Source organism: Bufo bufo, chromosome 1 (assembly GCF_905171765.1).
Source record: "Bufo bufo chromosome 1, aBufBuf1.1, whole genome shotgun sequence".
NCBI classification, from domain to species: domain Eukaryota; kingdom Metazoa; phylum Chordata; class Amphibia; order Anura; family Bufonidae; genus Bufo; species Bufo bufo.
In genome coordinates, this window is record NC_053389.1 from 619174674 (window position 1) to 619196690 (window position 22017).

General features: G+C 45.5%; 1 protein-coding gene across 2 annotated transcripts in view; it reads left to right on the forward strand.

Moving 5' to 3' along the window:
• Positions 1-22017, forward strand: part of LOC120985679 (centromere-associated protein E-like) — a 110755-nt gene that overhangs the window by 33267 nt on the left and 55471 nt on the right. For both annotated transcript variants that reach the window (XM_040413757.1, XM_040413758.1), the window contains exons 14-17: positions 462-541; positions 9898-9982; positions 10608-10672; positions 17258-17321. In XM_040413757.1, coding sequence (XP_040269691.1) covers positions 462-541; positions 9898-9982; positions 10608-10672; positions 17258-17321 — 294 coding nt within the window. The remainder of the gene's footprint in view (positions 1-461; positions 542-9897; positions 9983-10607; positions 10673-17257; positions 17322-22017) is intronic.

Below are 22017 nucleotides of genomic sequence, written 5' to 3' on the forward strand. Positions count from 1 at the left end.
GAACAGAAAAATGAAAAACTGATTTTGAGCATCACTTGTGATCAGTTTGTGTCCATTCCATCAGACATCAGTTATTTTTGACAGAAGAAAAGGACTTGCATGCAGGACATTTCTCCAACCAAAAACAACTGATTTCTGACGGAACTGATGTAAACTAATCAAAATACAACTGGTCGGTAATTTTTCATTTTTCTGTTCTTTTGACAGAAAAGAAGAACGGAAAGCTAAATGCAGTTGTGAATGATCCCTAACTAACATTAATAAGTAATATCACTAGGTCCCTACATTAAAAGGTAATAATTAAAGGGAAAGAACCAAAAAGAATAACTAAAAATAACCTTCAACACATCTGACATTGTTGTTAACAAGCAGGATATTGAGTAACCTACACAGTCTTTGAGCAAACATAAATTGGTTCATTTTATTCTGAATTTTTACCAGCTACTCTGTCCTTTTTGTAGAACACAGAGTTACTACAGGACTGTGAAATGCTACAAACAGAAAATGAGGAGCTCTGCGAACTCAGATCAACTATAAGCAGGTTTGTTATAGTTGACTATATACAGTATAAAGCTGACCGCATGTACGGTATTTACCGTAAATGTTAAATCATCAACATTTAAACCACCAAATTCACCTAAGGCTATAAAAAAAGATCCCCATTTGTTTAAATGGGTTATTTTGAGCACCAGATGTGCTATGTTTGCATCAGTGTTTTGTCAGTTCCATCAGGTTTCAGTTATTTTTTGAAAGGAGAACAATAAACAGGATTATTTCTTCCATAAAAAATAAGTGAAACCCGACAGAACTGGCATAAACTGATACAAACTGAGCACAACTGATACTCAAAATAACCAATTTAAAAAAGGATGATTAAAATGAATATTTTCCCCATTTTTCTTTTCTTCTGATGGAACAGAAATATGGAATATAGCCTTAACAAAAATTGTAATTGCAGTTGTCCATGTGTTGAGAGTACACAATCCTGTCCTACCATTGAAGACTCATAGACTAGCAAACTCTGCAAATTTTAAACACAATAACCCACATTTATGTATTTGTACATTTTAGTTCAAAATGTATGGGACACATTTATTAACCATTTGTTCTAAAATTAGATCCATTTGCACAAGGCACATCAGGGGGACTGGGGGGACAGAGGCTGTAGGTGGGGCAAGGAGGGGGACTAGATCCTGCATACAGTGTTCTATCCGAGTACTATAAACTCACACTGTCTGAGCTAGAATAACACCCCTAAATACTCCTATTTAATACCCCAAGCACTGACCTCACAGAACAATGTGTCCAGGACTGCACTGCGCCCATATCCTAGCAGCTAATATCGAATGTGCCTAATATTGCCCAGTAACGCTCAATGCGTTTCTCTACATCATCAGGAGCTCAGGGCATAAGCGGACGACACACAGACAAACAGACAGCGCTGCCCCTCTCCCCTACAGCCTCTGTCCCCCCAGTGTCCGGTATTTGTCTGTAGGTGCATTACATCACGACCACAGCTGTGGTGAATGCCCTACAGGTGATTTGGACTCGTCACCCGACAAGCTACAATTGGCAATTGGCAGTTGGTCACAACAGGACCACAGGGTTTACTTATGAGTCAGTGACTAATCTCCTCACACCCCGCAGTCAGGCATAGGGGGTACTTCTGAAGTAGGACTCTCTGACCAACCCGTTACCAATTTAGCCATGCCATGTATATAGCTGAGCAAGGGTCAGTCCTGATCGTGATTATCTTGTCATAGTTATTCACCCTCTTATTTTAATGTGAACCAATAAAGTTTATGTTTTAACATATACACATACAAATGTTCTGTTTATCAGTGAAAGTGTCTTGCTGTTTGGCCCGGATTTTGAAATTTTCACCCAGTCTTGCTCCTTTATGCCAGTTGACTGGCATAAAAACTGAAGAAACGTATCTAGACATTTTAAAGATGGGACAAATGTATCAACATTTTGCTAGATTAGTCACAAATAATGGCAACGTTACCTCCAGCAAAACCGATTTAAATAATACTACACATGATAGATTTCCCCCATGTTGATAAAAACTGCCTTAGGTTCTGTTCACAAGTCCATTAAGGGATTCTATCATATTTGATCGGAGAAGTAACAGCAAGTGGTAGGCAATTAAGAGTGCCGCATTTGTGTGAGGGGAGGCGGGGCGTTCACTATTTAAACCTGGCCCTCCTCCCCCCACTTGTCGGTTCGAACGATTTCGAATCGGCTTGTGGGTTGGTGCCAGAGAAGGGCATGCGTCACTGGAGGATCGGGGGATCGGCTGCGTCGAGCTCGTCGCTACGGTGATTAGGTAGGCAGGGTGGCTTGCACACCCGTCTCGCTATGTATAACATGTGGGGCTGCCGAGCGTGCCACCGGTCCCCAGCTGCGCTGGAGACTGCCCGCACTCCCGATCGCTTCCGGCACCCCGAGACAGGCACCCCGATCCGCTCCAGGCCCTGCGCTAAGCACCCCCGCTCCCACATGCAGCGTCCCCCAGGCAGGCACCCCCCACCTGTGGCTCAGCAGCGACGGGTCACGACGTCCGCTCGCATACCCTGAGCATCGGTCACGCCGGCCGTCGGCTCCACGACGCAGCGTTATATATCACTCACTCCCGTATCAGAACGTTCCGCCGTAGAGGAAAACGCCGTCCGCTCACACAGGGATCTATTCATTAGCTGCAATCAGTAAGCGGAGGTCCAGCTGCAGGATCAGGGGACGGAAGCCGAAACCTATAGGCGATTAATACGCCGCGGCTTTCCCTGTACAAATAGTCGATAGCGGTGGGCACGGGATGCAATGTTCCACATGGCGAAGCACAAATCCCTCGCAGCCAATCCTGATGCACGTTCTCCTGGTAATTACAATTAGCGAGGCTGTGAAGGTGGACATGCTTATGTGACTTTCAGTCATGTCTAGGAATCCGCTGCAGAATAAACTCGTCTTCTTTACTGCGCCAAACTCAGGCAAGACGAGATAAGCAGATACTCAGACATGTGCACTGTATAACAAGTTATGATTTCAATGGTTAATTCTAACCTAGAAGGGAATCACTGGCTTGCTGCGCTCCAGCAGGTCCTGGCTTGAGAGAGGACGGGGGATGGTCGACACCTACAGGCCCATACTGGTACTGCAGTCCAGGTGCAGGGCTCCTCTGCTCAGGCACAGTGGCAAGGTACTAAGGCAGGAGTATAAAAAATAAAATAAAAAAATATTTAAATAAAATTTGGAATATGTTCAAGGATCAAATATAAAGAGGGCTTCAAGGAGGGGGGGGCTGGCCACGTCACTTTGCGCACGCAGCCGGGCCGCCCGTAAGCCCATACGGTCAGTCAGGGGGTTGGTTCGGGTGCAGTCACAATAATCCGGTGGTTAGCTAGGGAGCGGTGGCATGAGTGAAGTGTCGCCCAGCTGGCGTGCGCTCACTCACACGTCTGTTCTTGGTTGTTCAGGTCCACAGGTGGTGGGCTAACTTACGATACTGTGGGGTTCGTGGCTGTCATGGCCGCCAGGTGAGTCAGGGGTGGTGCATGCGGGGGCCAACCCCCTCTTTTCTCCTGCATAGGCTTGGGGGACGGGGGATGGGGGACTATTATGTCCAGGCCTCTGGCGCATCTCTTACAGGGTGGCGCCTACAGTCGTGGCCTTTGGTGGGGGGGAAAAGAAAAAAAAAATAAAATAAGAAAAAATAATAATAATGGTATAGATAGGAATGTTGCTTTGCCAGGTCTGTCACGACTACAGACTCCTTATAAAGCCCTGCCACGACTGCAGGCATCAGTCTGTCACGACTACAGACCCGCTCTAAAGCCCTGCCACGACTGCAGGCAACAGTCTGTCACGACTACAGACCCGTTATAAAGCCCTGCCACGACTACAGGCATCAGTCTGTCACGACTACAGACTCGTTATAAAGTCCTGCCACGACTGCAGGCATCAGTCTGTCACGACTACAGACCCGCTCTAAAGCCCTGCCACGACTGCAGGCACAAATCCGTTACGACTACAGACTCATTATTAAGACCGGCCACGACTGCAGGCATTAGTCTCATGTCAACAGACTCATGAGGTAATACTACCACGTCTACAGGCGATGGTCCGTTACCGCTACTCTCGATGTAGGGTCCCCTCACAACTACAGGGGCTAGTCGGTCACATCCACAGACTCGGTCGCACTCCCGTTAACTACAGGCACTGGGTGGGCATCTACGGGTAGTTGCGTCACGACTACGCACGTGGGTCAGCCACGGCCTGGGAGGTCACCCTTCACGGTCACAGGTAGTTCCAGTTAGGCTTGAGTCTCCCAGCGGGTTCCAGTCACAATAACCAGCCCCTAGGTGAGGGGGGGGCACTCCCGCACCGGCGCACAATGCCAGGGAGCTGTGCGGCTCCTCACGCGGCACACGGTTCAAACCAGCGGGGGCCGGGGCCCACGGTAAAGGAAGGGCTCCCTCTGATCCGGTGCACATTGCCAGGGAGTGGCGCTGCTCCCCACGCGGTACGAGTGTCCAGCCGGCGGTGGGTTGGCCCTAGCTGAGGAGGGGGGCTCCCCCGCACTGGTGCATTCTGCCAGGGAGCAGCGTGAGCTCCCCACGCGGCTGGGGGGTAAGGCTCCTCATCTTCAATAAAGTCTGGCACGGGCCGCCGTGCCGTTAGGTAGGCAGGGATCAGGGGAAGGAGTACTAGGCTCGGTCAGGGGGAGCAGATCATAGGCGGTGGCTGGCTTCCTGCTGCCGGCCGTACATTAGGTTCCAAGGGGGTTATTTAGGCACAGGATGTTAGTTAGTCCGTGCAGGTGATCTGCGTTATACCATGCTCTTCATGCTCATACTCAGAGCTGTGCCCATACGAGAGCTGCTTAAGTGGTTGATAGTGAAAAAAAAAAAAAAAAAATACATTTTTGAGTCTCTCACGCATGGCTTCTCCGTTTTAGGTTTACACATATGACTCCGCCATCTGAGTCTCTCACGCATGGCTTCTCCGTGTTAGTTTTACACATACGGATCTGCCATTAGAGTCTCTCACGCATGGCTTCTCCGTTTTAGGTTTACACTTATGACTCCGCCATTAGAGTCTCTCACGCATGGCTTCTCCGTTTTAGGTTACACATATGACTCCGCCATTAGAGTCTCTCACGCATGGCTTCTCCATGTGAGTTTTACACATACGACTCCGCCATTAGTCTCTCACGCCTGGCTTCTCCGTTTTAGGTTGGCACATATGACTCCGCCATTAGAATCTCTCACGCATGGCTGCTCCGTTTTAGGTTTACACATATGACTCCGCCATCTGAGTCTCACGCATGGCTTCTCCGTTTTAGGTTTACACATATGACTCCGCCATTAGAGTCTCTCACGCATGGCTTCTCCGTTTTAGGTTACACATATGACTCCGCCATTAGTCTTTCACGCATGGCTTCTCAATGTGAGTTTTACACATACGAGTCCGCCATTAGTCTCTCACGCCTGGCTTCTCCGTTTTAGGTTGGCACATGTGACTCCGTCATTAGAAATCTCTCACTCCTGGCTTCTCCGTTTTAGGTTGGCACATATGACTCCGCCATTAGAATCTCTCACGCATGGCTGCTCCGTTTTAGGTTTACACATATGACTCCGCCATCTGAGTCTCACGCATGGCTTCGCCGTTTTAGGTTTACACATATGACTCCGCCATTAGAGTCTCTCACGCATGGCTTCTCCGTTTTAGGTTACACATATGACTCCGCCATTAGTCTCTCACGCATGGCTTCTCAATGTGAGTTTTACACATACGAGTCCGCCATTAGTCTCTCACGCCTGGCTTCTCCGTTTTAGGTTGGCACATGTGACTCCGTCATTAGAAATCTCTCACGCATGGCTGCTCCGTTTTAGGTTTACACATATGACTCCGCCATTAGAATCTCTCATGCATGGCTTCTCCGTTTTAGGTTACACAAATGACTCCGCCATCTGAGTCTCTCACGCATGGCTTCTCCGTTTTAGTTTTACACATATGACTCCGCCATTAGAGTCCCTCACGCAGAGCTTCTCCGTTTTAGTTTTACACATATGACTCCGCCATTAGAGTCCCTCACGCAGAGCTTCTCCGTTTTAGTTTTACACATATGACTCCGCCATTAGTCTCTCACGCATGGCTCCGCCATTAGTCTCTCACGCATGGCTTCTCCGCTTTAGGTTTGCACACAGGACTCCGCCATTAGAGTCTCTCACGCATGGAGATTAAAAAAAAAAAAAAGGGGGCAAGGGGGCCTATCACTCACCTATTGGGCTTTGTCAGGGTTTTTGCCACTCTCAATTAAACTTGTCCTATAGCATTGTTAACTATACATGGCAGGTATTCAGCACCATTGGTACAGGCTACATCCGGACCTACCGTCACTCTTCTCCGCCCACCCGATCAAAGCGGCGTTGAAGGGTTTGCGCAAGATGTCTGTTGTGAAACGACATGGGCGTCAGCCATTTACCGGTAGCTTGTTCAGGCCGTGACAGGCAAACTGCAGGGGCAAACCGTTCGGGCCACAGGTTAGCGCTCTGGTAGAAACAGCCTTGTACCTGGCCTTCCATGGATTCCTCAGGTCAGGCGAGCTCATGGGCACCAATACGCTGGCTGGGTGCCTGCGGAAAGGTCAGCTCATCCGGCGCGGGTCCATCTATGTCCTCACCTTGGCCTCGTCCAAGACGTCACGGCCGGGGCAACCAGTGGCGGTCAGATACTTTCCCAAGGACAGCAGATGGTGTCCGGTGCAGGCCTTGGAGGCTTGGCTGCGTAGTATTTAGTCCAAGCGGCATGTTCTCCCGTACTCGAACTAGGCAATGCCCGGCTAACCACCGCGGCCTTTCTTACGTACATTCAGGTTAGTTGACAGGTTCAGGGGTCGGTCCTCGCTGGATCACAGGACATTCCTTCCGCATGGGCGCGGCAGCAACGGCGTCCATGCATTAGGTGCCAGTACATGTCATCAAACGGTTGGGTCGTCGCAGTTCCGCGTGTTCCATGCGTAATATCCCGGATCCTTATACGAAATATCATTGGCTTTCGAGTTTTGGTCTGTAGTTTCTATTATCAAGTTTTCTAACTCCTATGCATGGTTCTTTTGGCCCCTTTAGGCTACCCTTCGATAAGCAGTTCCGGCATAACTCTGCTGCTTCTAGGTTGGGGGGGTGGAGTATAGGCTTAGGTAGGGTACCCTCTCAGCATGAGCCGATCCGAGCACAAGTGGTAGGCAATTAAGAGTGCCGCATTTGTGTGAGGGGAGGCGGGGCGTTCACTATTTAAACCTGGCCCTCCTACCCCCACTTGTCGGTTCGAACGATTTCAACCCACCCAGGAGCCCTCCCTTCTTTCAGGTCTCATCATTGGGGTAGCCCCCTTTAGGCTACCCTTCGATAAGCAGTTCCGGCATAACTCTGCTGCTTCTAGGTTGGGGGGGGTGGAGTATAGGCTTAGGTAGGGTACCCTCTCAGCATGAGCCGATCCGAGCACAACTAACATTTGCAATGTGCATTTCTCACAAGTGTCTCAAAGTGCAGAATAGCACAGCATGCAATGCTATTCTTCCCGTCACAGTGATGGACACCATAGTGCCAAAACTCAGTGTAATTCAATGAGCCAGGATCTACTGGTGTCCATCATATGGCAGCCCTCCATTTTTTACCATATTTCTACTTCTTGGACAAAACAGAAAAATGAAAAAAGTTGCTGGAAATATGAACCGAGCTAAGGTTTAAGTATGCTTTGTGCAATACGTTCTGTCCTCCATTATGGTATGTCAAATGATGACAGTGCCCGGATAGCTTTAAACAGACTAGGGAATGGAGTTACATCCTGTGCAACTGTCATTCTGTAGGTTTAGGCACCAAATGTGTGATTGGGGGTGCGTGTTTCAGGTTCTCAGGTCATCAATGCTTCAGTAATGACAGGTAATATTGTGCAACCCCTCAGGGTACCAGTGTTGGAAATTGTATCCCACTGTATAGTAAATAAGTAGTTTTGTTTTTAACGTAGCTGTGTATTCATTTATCTCAGGGCTGGTGCAAGGATTTTTGCACCCTAGGCAAAAGCTAATTTTGCCACCCCCTTAACTCCGCCCATTGGCCACACCCTTTGACCCTCCCCTTTTTTGTCGGCCACCTATTTAATGATTGTTGCATGCAACATTTTACTTGACCAGCTAATTTTAGATATTCTACAGCAGTCCCGTTACAAAATAGAACATTAAAACATTTTAATTGTAAACATTTTCTCATATGCAAAACATAAAATAGCAGCATTGCACATATACAGCAGCACGTACCTCTCACATCCAGGGCCTCCAGGTGACGTCTCCTCCAATGTAGATATTCTCTGTCATCATCTTCTCCATTTGGTCCAAACACTTAGTGTCCTCACTTTTCTATCATCATCCCCCAACCTGGAGTCCCCACAGTGTTATCCTGCTGCTCGCTGTCCCCCGGCCCCAATACCACAAATACTATCCTGAAGAAATAATAGTACCCCCATAGGAATAGTGCTCCTTATAGTCCCACCAATAGTAATTCCCTTCTAGAATGCCCTAATTAGTAATACTGCCCCTTACACTGCCCCACATTAAGTAATATGCCCCCCACACTGCCTCACATTAAGTAATTTGCCCCCCACACAGCCCCACATTAACTAATTTGCTCCCCACTCCGCCCCACATTAAGTAATTTTCCCCCCACACTGCCTCACATTATGTAATTTGCCCCCCACACTGCCCCACATTATGTAATTTGCCCCCCACACTGCCTCACATTATGTAATTTGCCCACACACTGCCCCACATTATGTGATTTGCCCCCTACACTGCCCCACATTAAGTAATTTGCCCCCCACACTGCCCCACATTATGTAATTTGCCCCCCACACTGCCCCACATTATGTAATTTGCCCACCACACTGCCCCACATTAAGTAATTTGCCCCGCACACTGCCTCACATTATGTAATTTGCCCCACACTGCCTCACATTAAGTAATTTGCCCCCCACACTGCCCCACATTAATTTGCCCCCACACTGCCCCACATTATGTTGTTTGCCCCCCACACTGCCCTCCATTATGTAATTTGCCCCCCACTAAGGAATTTGCCCCTACACACTAAATAATTTTGCCCCTACACACTAAGTAATTTTGCCCCTACACACTAAGTAATTTTGCCCCCACACTGCACTCCATTATGTAATTTGCCTCCACTAAGTAATTTTGCCCCCACGCAAGTTAATTTTTCCCCCAGACTGCCCTCCATTATGTAGTTTGTACCCCCCCTCCCCCGTGCTTGTGTCGCTGATCCTGTACAGTCTGTACTTGCTGGCTGCGCAAGCATGAGTTCAGTTAAGTTCAGTGTCTTGCGGCGCGCAACCCTGTCCTGTGGCACGTGATCCTGCGAGACCCACCTCGGGAGGTCACGGGCTTCCCGGGATTGCATGCCGAGGTGACTGAACTCATGCCCGCGCAGCCGGCAAGAACAGGATCAGATTAGCATCACAAGTACAAGGGGGCGGGTGCTAGTGGTGTTGGGAACTTGGGTCCGGAGAGTGACACCCCATCAGACTGGTGTCCCCCGGTGCGGCCCGCACCCACCTTGCAACGCCACTGGCGGCCAGACTCCAGAGCGCCGGCGTCCCTAGCAAGAGTGCGCTCTATGCGGTGGCCTACTCTGCTTATGGGTGGCGCTGGCCCTGATCTATCTGCTACGCAACCTTTTCAAATATAGTCAACAGTGAGATTCATAATGATCATGAAGACTTGCAGAATAGATCCATGGTATCCAAAAGTCAATCAAAGTTTTATAGTACTTCAGAAATCCATAGAAAATATCCTACCCATGACAATGTCCTATGTTTTTTTTTTTTTTTCAGATTAAAAGATGAAAATAACCAGTTAACAAAGAAAGTAAAAGAACTGGAGCAAAGCAATCACCTAGAACATCTCCACAGATCGCTGGTAAAATGCTCTTTTAATCTACAGAAAAATGAACATCACTCTAATGCTTGCCATAGACATATTACATGATGTCAGAAGTTTGTGGTGCCATCTGCTGATGTCTGCTTGGATAAGTATCAAACATGTAGGATTTTTACCTTTTCTTCAATTGAAGCAGTGCCAAATGTGTGTCAGCTGCTTCCCTCTCTCCCACTATAAAAATGCCATGAAATGTGGCCAAGATGGACAGGCATGTTGAATTTTTCTGTCTTACCCTTTTACTTTAGCCACTTACTTCCTCTTATTCTGTTGACATAAGATGTTTGACTAAACATGCATATTGATACGGAATTGGATCTTATCATTTTCGGGCAATCACATATTCAACAGTTAGGTTATGTTCACAACTGCATCGGAGGCTCCATTAGGGTTCTCTGTCGCAGATTCTGTTAAAAACATGGGATGAAATATTGCAGCCTGCTGGCAAAAGAAGGGTGCAGGGCCAAGGAAGGTTCGGGCCAGCTGGCCCAGGGAATTTAACAACACTGCATAATTAGAAAATATATAGCCAAATAATAATATGGTAAATGGTACGGTAAAATAAAGAAGAAATGAAGATGAACATATTTCGTTTGTGTCTCAACAGAAAGAGAGTACAGAAGAAGAGACTGATCAAATGAACGAGTTATACAGAGAGCTACAGAAATCTCAGTAAGTTGTACCGGCACTGACAATATAATGTCAGAAATCCACACTGTAGGTTAATTCTATCACTTTTTGGTGGTTTGAAGGGTATGGCTGATGGCCCCAATGAGACTTCTGCAAAAGAATAGCCCATATTTATCTATAAAATTCCTATACCGGATTTTCATCTTATAATTGATACCTGAAGAGTCAACAATTGAAATGCGCTGTACAGCTACACCTTCCATGCTTTTTGCGCTTAACCTTTCCAATTACAAGTATATGTTATTTATAAGACAGTAAAGATATCCCTTTTTGTAAAAGGGAATGTGTCCTTAGAAAATGACCTGTTGTTTAAACACAGTTTTTATGTAAAACTAATTTTAAATAATTTTTGATGGTTATTTTTCATTTTCCATCTCAATATCTATATTTAAAAAAACATAAAATCCTGCAGTTTTTTTTGGCCTGGCCACTAAGCCTAATGATAGGCGCCACTTCTTGGTCTGCACAGATTACTTTACTGCACCTATCTGCTTCTGCTTATCATCACAAGCAGGATTAGAATGACAGATATTATATATATGTTCTAGAAGAGATCACAGCACTCCAACCGCAGTACTGGAAAACTCTTGATTTATTCTAAAATGTCCATAAACATGCAACATTTCAGCATTTTTCAAGCATGCAGCAAGCATGCTTGAAAAGAGTTCCAGGTGGGAGCTGAAATGTCGCATGTTTATGGACATTTCAGAATAAATCAATGGTTTTCCAGTATTGCAGTTGGAATGCTGTTATCTCTTCTAGAACTTATTCCTTTGACCTGTGGATTGGGGTCTTGATTGCGGACACCATTTTTGCACTTTGTCAGCTCCAGTGCTGCTGCTGCTTCTTTTTTTAGAAAGATAGATAGATAGATAGATAGATAGATAGATAGATAGATATCACAGGATCCACCATTTGCAGTAATTGATAGTCAAAGCTTATCTACTCCTTTCTGACCTTTGCACAGGTCACAGAGCATGCCTCGAAAAGTCAATGTGGTCCCCTCCTATCCATTGTGTCTATGGCCCATGGTGGTGCTGTAAAGCATATTTCTTAATGCTGCTAAGAACAGATCAGGCAATAAGGCTGCCCCCATAATCATTTGCAGGAAATAAAATAAAAAAATCTGCAATCAGAAAATACATTACAAAAAAAATACATTACAAAAAAACACATTACAAAAAAAAAAGGACTGATAGGTGTCGATATATACTTTTAACTAGTAGAAATAGTATGCCTCCATAGACATAAGTGTATTGTTAGCAGAACCAGCTATCACTCTATACTGTATGAGGATCTCCTGACTCTCCCCCAATAGATGATGTTGACAATCCTTTTGTTCTTCTAGGACCACCAGAGATGTCTGTCAGTGGCTTTCTCCTAAAAAGACATACACGCTCAGCTGAACCGAGCTTTTAGGGCTCACGCACACGACCATGATTGGCAGTTCGTGAGTCTGCTGGATCTCCGGAGCTGACCGCGGCTCCCCTGAACTGAACTGACTGCATCATAGTTTTTATGATATATGCAGTCAGGTGATATAGGATCTCTTGTACTGAACTCACAGTTCAGTTCAGGGGAGTCGCAGTCGGGCCCAGGAGATCTGGCAGACACACAGATCGTGTTTCCTGGACCGATCATGGTCATGTGCATGAGCTTTTATATATATGGGGGAAGAGATGGTTTTGTACTTCTGGTGCCCAAGCAAAGTTATGTCCCATCACACCACTAAGCTGTGCCCCAGTTGGCCCACTTAGTCCCCCTCTGAGCTTAGTGGTGCAGCCTGGGCATTTATACTACTGCTTTACAGTATTGAAAAGGCCCCTGATTTCCCCCTAGTTTGTAATTTTTTTCAGTCAACCTCTTGTGATCAGCAAGGTTCCCTCTGAACTCTGGGGCCACAAGCATTTGCTTGGTTTGGATGGTGGTAAAATACACCCCTGTATGGTGGAGTCAGGAGAAAATGCGATTGGCTATTAATCATTTACAGTGCTCCAGATGGCAACCAAAACGGTCACCAATGCGCATTGAAATTTGCAGATGGCTAAAAGACTTTTTAGTCTTGTCGCCATTTGCGAGTGGACTGCCGCACTGCAGCTGAATATTGCGGCGAAGCACGGGTGCCCATAATTCCTTGCCCCTACGCCGTCATAGGCTTCAGGCCTAGAAGGCCTGAGGCCTATTTGGTAGAAAAAGCTCAGAGCTGGCGGGCGTGATGACGTCATCGCACCATCCTGCGCCTCTGCGTCACACCATCCCGGGCCGTGTCAGCAGCGAGTGAGCGTCGGCGAAAGGACACAGGTGAGTAAAAGATTATTATTATTAATTTTTTTAAGTGTCGGCATTGGGGGATATTACTGGCCAGAAGGGTGGTACTGGGGGACATTAGTAGCCGGAAGAGGGCACTGGGGCACATTACTGGCCAGAAGGGTGGCACTGGGGCACATTACTGGCCAGAAGGGTGGCACTGGGGCACATTACTGGCCAGAAGGGTGGCACTGGGGCACATTACTGTCCAGAAGGGGCACTGGGAGACATTACTGGCCAGAAGGGGGGCATGGGGAACATAGCTGGCCAGAAGGGGGGCATGGGGGACATTACTGGCCAGAAGGGGGGCATGGGGGACATTACTGGCCAGAAGAGGGGCACTGGGGACTAGAGTTGTTGCGATACCAAATTTTTGATTAGATTTCGTTACCATAAAAAAGTATTGTAATACTCGATACCATTCGATACCACACGAAAAAAAATAAACCAAAAAAGCCACGTGCATTCCGCATTTTAAAAAATGGCGAATCGCGCAGTTTTTGTTTATAAATTTTTTCTGTTCCGGCGTTCAGCGCATAGATTTTTTAAATATTATAATAGTTTGGACTTTTCTGACGTGGCGATATGTGATATGTTTATTTATTTTATATGTGAAAGTGGGAAAGGGGGTGATTTATACTTAATATTTTGGTGTTTTGTTTTTTTTTACACTTTTTATTTAATAACTATTTCCTTCCTTAGGGGCTAGAACCTGAGATCTTCTAATCCCTTGGCCTATTCATCCTAATAGATCTATCTCTACGGTGAATAGGACCTCACACTCTTCCTGCTGCTCTGTGCTTTGTGCACACAGCAGCAGGGAGCTGACTATGGCAGCCAGGGCTTCAGTAGTGTCCTGGCTGCCATGGTAACTGATCGGAGCCCCAGGATTACAGAGCTGGGGCTCCAATTAGAAGCTGCCACTGCCACCAATGATTTTAATACTGGGGGGTTGAGAGGGGCGGGCGCACTGTGCCACCAATGATTTTAATGGGGTGGGGGGTTGAGGGCGCACTGCGCCACCAATGATAATTAACCCTTAATACAGGAGGCGGGTACTGGCAGTAGATCAGCGGCAGTTAACCTCTCAGGTGCCGTACCTGAGGGGTTAACTGCCGCTGATCGCAGCTCCCTGTCAGATGCAGGGTGTCGGCTATGTGATTCTGCTTCCGGCACCTGCCTCCTGTATAATGTGTTAAAGACGACTTTATATGGGTCCAGACTTTAAGTATTAGGCTACATAGAGCGGCGCCCAGGGATCTCCCAGCACTTACTATTATTCCTGGGCGCCGCTCCATTCGCCCACTGTGCCCCATTACTGTCTCCTGCTCCATATGCTAATTACTATCGGAGCAATGGGGAGGAGACATCAGCTTCCCTCCTGGGCCTTCTCCCTGGCTGTAGCGCTGTCCAATCGCAGCACAGGGAGAAGGAACGCCCAGGAGAGAAGCTGATGTCTCCTCGCCATTGCTCCGATAGTAATTAGCATATGGAGCAGGAGACAGTAATGGGGCACAGCGGGCGAATGGAGCAGCGCCCAGGAATAATAGTAAGTGCTGGGACATCTCTGGGCGCCGCTCTGTGCAGTCTGCTACTTAAAGTCCGGACCCATGAAAAGTCCTATCATTGGTGGCGCAGTGCACCCGCCCCTCTCTCCTCATTGGTGGCAGCGGCACAGGGGGAGGGATAGACTGTTTCCTTCTCCCCTGTGCTGCTGAGAGAACATGAGCTCGCCGACAGCAGCGCGCTCATGTTCTGTGATACTAGACTGCGCAGCAGCGCAGCCCAGTATCGAAAAATGGAAATCCCGGTATCATATCGATACCGGGACAAAAGTATTGATTGGGTGTTGAAATTTCGATACTTGCAACAACCCTACTGGGGACATTACTGGCCAGAAGGATGGCACTGGGGGAGCTTACTGGCCGGAAGGGTGGCACTAGGGGACATTACTGGCCGGAAGGGTGGCACTGGGGGACATTACTGGCCAAAGGGTACTGGCCAGAAGGGTGGCACTGGCGAACATTACTGACCAGAAGGATGGCACTGGTGGACATTACTTGCCAGAAGGGGGGCACTAGGGGACATTACTGGCCAGAAGGGAGGCACTGGGGGACATTACTGGCCAGAAGGGGGGCACTGAAGGACAGTGTGGGAGGAAATTACAACTTTGGGGCATATTACTACTATGGAGGCAGTGTGGGAGAAAATTTCTATGTGCAGGCCGTTGTGGGGCATATTACTACTGTCGGGCAGAGAGGGGGGAAGTTACTATGTGGGGGCCGTGTAGGGAAAATTACTACTGTGGGGGCAGTATGAGGGGAAATTACTATTGGGGAGGCACTGTAGGGGCATTTCTATTACAGGGACATATTAGGGGACTTTATTTTTGGGGACACTATACAGGCATAAATTATTACCTGGAGCCCAATCTAAGGTTTTATTATTATTACTGGGGCACTCTAGGTGGCATTTATAATAGCTCTAGACACTATAGGAACATTTTTTCTACTGGGGTCACTATTTTTTTGGCAGTATAGTACCTGGGGCATTGGGGAGCACGATGGCCACAATATTGGGAGTGGCAGCAGGATGACCAGGATGAGGAGGTTGATGAAAGAATTGAAAAATCTAATGTGTCTGTGTAACAAACTCTGTAGAGATGAAATGCAGCTAAAAGAATTTGTCATGGTGGTCTGGGTCAAATGGAGGAGAAGAGGAAAGAGAAGGTCTACATGACAGAAGATGTCACTGGATGTAAGAGGTATGTGGTGCTGTATTCTCCTATATGTAGTGCTGGCTCACTACTCCTTTTTTAAATTCTAATTATATGCATTTAAAATTTCGCAATAAAATTTTTATTTGGTTTATAAATTTTTCAGTTTAGGAGCCAATGGCTCCTGGTTATTTTTTTTTGTGTAGAGCACTGATTTAGCCGGCAGTTATTGAATGTGTATGGGCACTGTATAGCTGGCCATACATGTAATGATTATTGCTAACCGTATATTTTTTGTCTGTTAGTGGTACAATCTAAATCAAAGTGGTGTGATAAAAATAAATGTGGGATAATACAAGCACCACAACAACAAGAGTTGCCGTGGTACGGAGAGTTTGTAGTTACATTCTGTCCCATTCAAGTGAATGGGATGGCGTAGTATTATTTACACCTGCTCACCACTGTAATGTCGGCGATGAGCAGGTAAACAGTGAAGAAAATTCAGGGCTCATACGAACTCTGCATTCTCTTCAAACAGATGATCGGTAGCAGTGCCGGGTGTCGGACCCCGCTGTTCTGATATTGATGCTAGGTCATCAATATGCAGAAAGCAGAAAACTCCTTTAATGATTAGACAAATTCATTAAACAACATGCGACATATAATAAATGTGGCATAAAGTACGCCTTTTAAACCTCACCACAGAAAAAAATAAGTTTCCTGTCCATTCTTGACGCAGAATCCGCATCTAGAATTCCCATTGAGAATTGGCAGGAATGAAAATCAATGCCAAAACCGAATCAAAGAACGCATCAAAAAACACCCGATGCAGATTCCGCATCAGGTTTTTTTCAGCTCAGAAAATACTCCTTGTGACGTCTTCTTGCCTCACAACATCTGCTGTAGCTAGTATATGCCGGCATTATACTCTGTGTGTCCTGTGTTTCTGCTCACATTAGTAGTAGCAAATGACAAAGAATAGAAGTAAGGGAAGCCTAGGATGTAGAACAAGATTCACTGACGTGGAAAATGGTCCAGTGCACCACGATTACACTTTTGTGTAAAAAAAAAAAAAAACAACAATAGCAGGATGGAAACCAGGTTTTTCGATAAGCAGTATACTCCTCATCCTGAGATCTGTGATACTCAACTTTTATCCATGCTTGGCAAGCATGCCTTCGAGCCGAATAAAGGATTTCTAAAACATGGAAATAGTTTTAAATATAAAAAAAATCCACACTACAATAACATTAAGACATGGAAACTACCGGTATGTGATGTGTTTACTACCGTAGTACTTCTTTCTGAGCTTTGCTTGTAAGTCGTCTTTTGTAGCCTCTAATGTTATGTCCTGCCTTTCGTAAGTAGAGCTATTGCCAGGCCCTTCTTATTTACGGGAGCTGGCACCACAAATGAATATTGTCCATGCACAATGTATTGTGCTGGCACTCCCTTATGTGCCTTAAATGATTGTCTGCTGGAATGTAGAAAATATTTGTCTAAATGATTTGGGTTGAGGATGACTGGATACGTTATCTCTACAGTGACAAAGTAAAGGAGCTGGAAACTGAGCGATCAGACCTGGAATTAGAGATGAGAAAGCTGAAGGTGAGACAACTGTCTCTGGTATGGTTTTTCTACTTTTTTAAACCCAACTTGCAGCTATGCAACGTATGTGAAGCCAAGGTGGTTAGAGTATGGCTGATGACCGTGTAAACATGCTCCTGATCACCCGACAAATGAGCAAGCACTTGGGTGACCACAGCTTTTATGTGACACCAAAAATCATAATTTGCAGGCAGTGCATTTCCCTGTGTAAACTGGGGATGTGCTGCCAACCAAAGAATACCGTAAGGGGACAAACAATCGTATTAACAATTGTTCGTTCCCACACTCCCCAGTCATATGTTAACAAGCGCTGACATGCTGTAGTACAAGCTGCCTCCCACCAGATGTAAAATGTACTAGAAGACTGTTTTAACGGTGACCTTTTTTTTTTTTTTTTTTTAATCCTATAATCCTATATTTTATTACCATAGTGCATTTGTTGTTGTGAATGTAACTGCAAAATAATATATAATTAAATCAATTAATTAAATTATGTATTAATTCACATTCTAAGACAAATGGTTGCCCATTATTATTACTAGCACTTAAAACTTCAGTGTTAAGTTTTCACCTACCACACTATTCGCAGTTTTTGTAGAACATGTCCTATTCATGTCCATATCACAGATCTATTGTGAGCCGGACGTTCCTCAGATGGCCAGAATCCGCACATCTTAAGACTGTCTAATCTGACTACACCACCTATTGGCTTATTTTACCTAAAAAAAAAAGTAAAAATTTTTGGTGCTCTATGTCACATCTAACCACGCACACTTTGCGTGAAGCCACACCCTTTTCCATTAAGTCACAGCCCTCATTGGACAAGGCACAAAGAAGCACATTTACTAAGACCAGCTTTTTACGCCGGTCTTAGTTTTCCCCTCTGTGCTGCCGTAAGATCCATCTAATTTATGACAAGGCGTGCACCCCATCATAAATTAAGCGCATCTGTCTCAGTCCGTACGCCTGGAGTAAAAACTACACCAGCCCCTGAAAAATATTGTCGCACAGCTGGACAAAGAAGGGGACTTACAGCACTTTTTATGTAAATCTGCTCCAAAAAGTGTAAAAAGTTGTCTAAAATAGTTAATAAATGTGAAACATAGCAAAGACGCCAGGTTTTTGGCACAACAGTAAATCCTCCCCATTGTTTCTTGGCAGCACATCTCCCCATGTAAACAGGCGTAGAGCTACCAACTATATGCAAAATATGCGGTGATGAGTGATTGTACTAACGACAGCTCATCCTCATACGGTACAACGATCTCTACATGTAAATGTACTAAACAAGTGCTGTGCAAGACGCTGTACTGTATCATCGATATGATGTTTATTGCCAGATTATCTGCTCATGTAAGGCTGAGTTCACATTTGCAGTTGAGCTTCCAGCAGGAGCCTCTGTTTCAGATTCCAGCAAAAAAAGAACAGCAGTAATTTGTCCAGCAGAGTCAATATGATCCGTCAAGCACTGATGGTGTCCGGCATATGCCAGATCTGGTCATTCTGGTATTCTATTCCTATGCTGGAAAAGAATACCTGAATTTAGCCACAGATGTGCATCTAGCCTAAAAGGACCTTAAGGCTGGGTTCACACCTGAGCGTATTCGATAAGCGCTGTTTACAGGCGTTTTTATCGGGCGTTTTTTAGGCGTATTTTGGGGCATTTTTGTATTTTGGAAACGCGCGTCGTACGCGCGTTCTTGCTATTGACCACAGAGGCGTACAATGAAAAACAGAGGTGTTACGCGCGACAATACGCCCCAAAGAAGCTCCTGTACTTCTTGGGGCGTAGGGCGTTTTACAGCGCGTTCGTACACGCTGTAAAGCACTCAGGTGAGAACCATGCCCATAGGGAAACATTGGTTTTTGCCTGTTGAGCGTTTTACAGCGCGTATTGTGTGAACCGCGCGTATCTGGTGTGAACCGCGCGTATTGTGGCAGTTTTTCATTGGATGCCTCTGTGGTTAATCACACAAACCTGCGTACTACGCGCGTTTCCAAAATACAAAAACGCCCCAAAATACGCCTCAAAAACGCCCGATAAAAACGCCTGTAAAAAGCGCTTATCGAATACGCTCAGGTGTGAACCCAGCCTTACTGTAAAAGGTCCAATCTCATACATAAACAAATAAAGCACCAAAACTATAGATAAAGAGACCTAAATCTGCTAAGGATAAAAAGGAAACACAGTGGGGCACATTTACTAAGCTCGCCGTTTTCTCCGTCATTTTCTGCCCTTTCCCCCCCCCCATCATGTGCACGCATTTAGGGTTTGATTTATTATTTGAGGCACAGCTGATCTTAAATTAGCCGTATTTTGTTTGCAGCGCAGACGTTTTACGCCTGATAGTACTTAGCAATTGTGGTGCGAGACTATTGCACCTTAATGTATTATTGTGGCTCAAAAAGAAAAAATATGCCACTAAAACTTTAAAGTGGTTCTCCGGGAATTAAATGAAAATACTTAAATATTACTTTATTATAAATATATTCTCAAATACCTTTCATTATTTATAATGGCTCATTTTGTCTAGGGAGCAATCATCAGGGGAAACAAAATGGCCGCTGTCGCATTAATTCCTGGACAGAAAGCCAAGTTACCACGCAGCATTGAGCTAAAGAGCTGCCTCCTCCTCCTCTTTACTTGTCAGGGATTATGATCCTGAATACAGATGATAAGAACTTTAGCTGAATCTCTGGGGAATTTAGTTCATGAGGAGACATGAAGTACAGAGAGGACGGACAGGACAGGGTGTGGTAATGGAGACTGTAAACAAGTACTTCTGCACATTAGCCACACCTCACCTTTCTGTCATGTCTCCTCATCTTCTCCATTCCCACAGAGATTCACCTGTATTAAGGATCAGAATTCCTGACAAGCAGAGAAGAGGATGAGGCAGCACTATGGCTCATTGTAGTGAAGTAACGTCCTCCTGTATGATTAGGACAGGTTTTGTGTGTACTGACAGGACAGCGGCCATTTTATTTCTCCTAATGATTTCTCCCCAGAGAAAACTAGCCATTATACCTAATGAAAGGCATTTGTGAATATATTTATCATAAAATAATATTTAAGTATTTTCATTATTTTTAATTCCTGGAGAACCCCTTTAAGTTTATTAGACAAAAAGCTATTTGGAAAGGGTCAAATATTACATTGTAGAACACTAAACATCTGAAAAAGTGCGGCAAAAAATCTCAATTGCGCCACATAATCATACACATGTGGACAAAAAATACCCCACCCCCAGAGGGTTGTAGTTTTAAGCAACTTTGTACAGACAAATAGGTGCACATGTTAAATGTATCATCAAAAAGGCGTACCTAAGTGCGCCTTAAGAATTTGTCTTAAAATCAGAAAATGGTGCAGGCGTCACAAAATACAACAAAACAGGCGCAATAATGTTGATAAATAGTGCAGACACTAAAAAACAAGGGTATCAATGAGAGAATAAGACAAAAAAGTGGGGCAGACACTTTGGTAAAAGAGACCCAGTAAGATTCAGGTCACGACTCCTAAGATGCCTGCTCAAACTGGCTGCAACACAAAGCTTCCATGTTTAGGCTTTTTAATGCAGCTTTTGAAGCCAAAAACCAGCAGTAGATAAAAAAAACCTGTCATTACTAATTTCCTTTTATGACCTACTCCAGATTTTGGCTTCACAAACTGCATCAATAGACCCCAACACGTGGCAGCACCCTAAGTATAAAGGACAGATACTGGGGCATGTTTATCAAGCTCACCTGCTTTTCAGTGCTTTGGTATTATACTGACCTCTGCAGGGGCAGACACAGACAGCAGAGGGCCCCTGTGCAAGGAATGTACCTAGACCTTTCCCCCCCCCCAAAAAAAAAACCACACATACAAATATAAATATATACGTGACTAAAAATAAAATAAAAAACATCTTGTTAATATGGGTCAATATGTTTACAATATGTATATATATTTTTTTCATACTAGGTCACACCTAACTCTGACAAAAGCATAACTATACACACCCAGTGCCCTTAATACCCCCAAATAGTAATTATTCCACCTTTCTACCTGCACATAGTAGCAATGCCCACACTGTGCCCCCTCCCTTCACAGTAGTTATGCCCAGATGTTCCCCCTTCACAGCACTTATGCCCAGATATGTGCCCCTTCACAGCACTTATGCCCAGATATGTGCCCCTTCATAGCAGTTATGTCCAGATCTGTGCCCATTTTATAGTAGTTATGCCCAGAGATGCCCCCTTCACAGCAGTTATGCCCATATCTGGGTCCATTTCACAGTAGTTATGCCCAGAGATGCCACCTTCACAGCAGTTATGGCCAGATATGTGCCCCCTTCACAGTACCTATGCCCAGATATGTGCCCCCTTCACAGCAGTTATGCCCAGGTATTTGCCCCCTTTTCAGTAGCTATGCCCAGATATGTGCCCCATTCACAGTAGTTATGCCCAGATTTGTGACACTACATCCTGCTGCTGTGGAGCCAAGGCCATATTTAGATTTGATGCTGCCCTAGGCACTTTAGTGCCGGCTTCCTTCCCCCAATGAAGTCCATATTTTTTAGATAGTTGACGGTAAAATGCTCCCTAGGCCTTCAGATATCCCTCAGGACTCCATCATACGCTTGCACAATTAAAGGGCTGACCTGTTACATGTGTGCTTGGCAGCTGAAGACATCTGTGTTGGTCCCATGTTCAT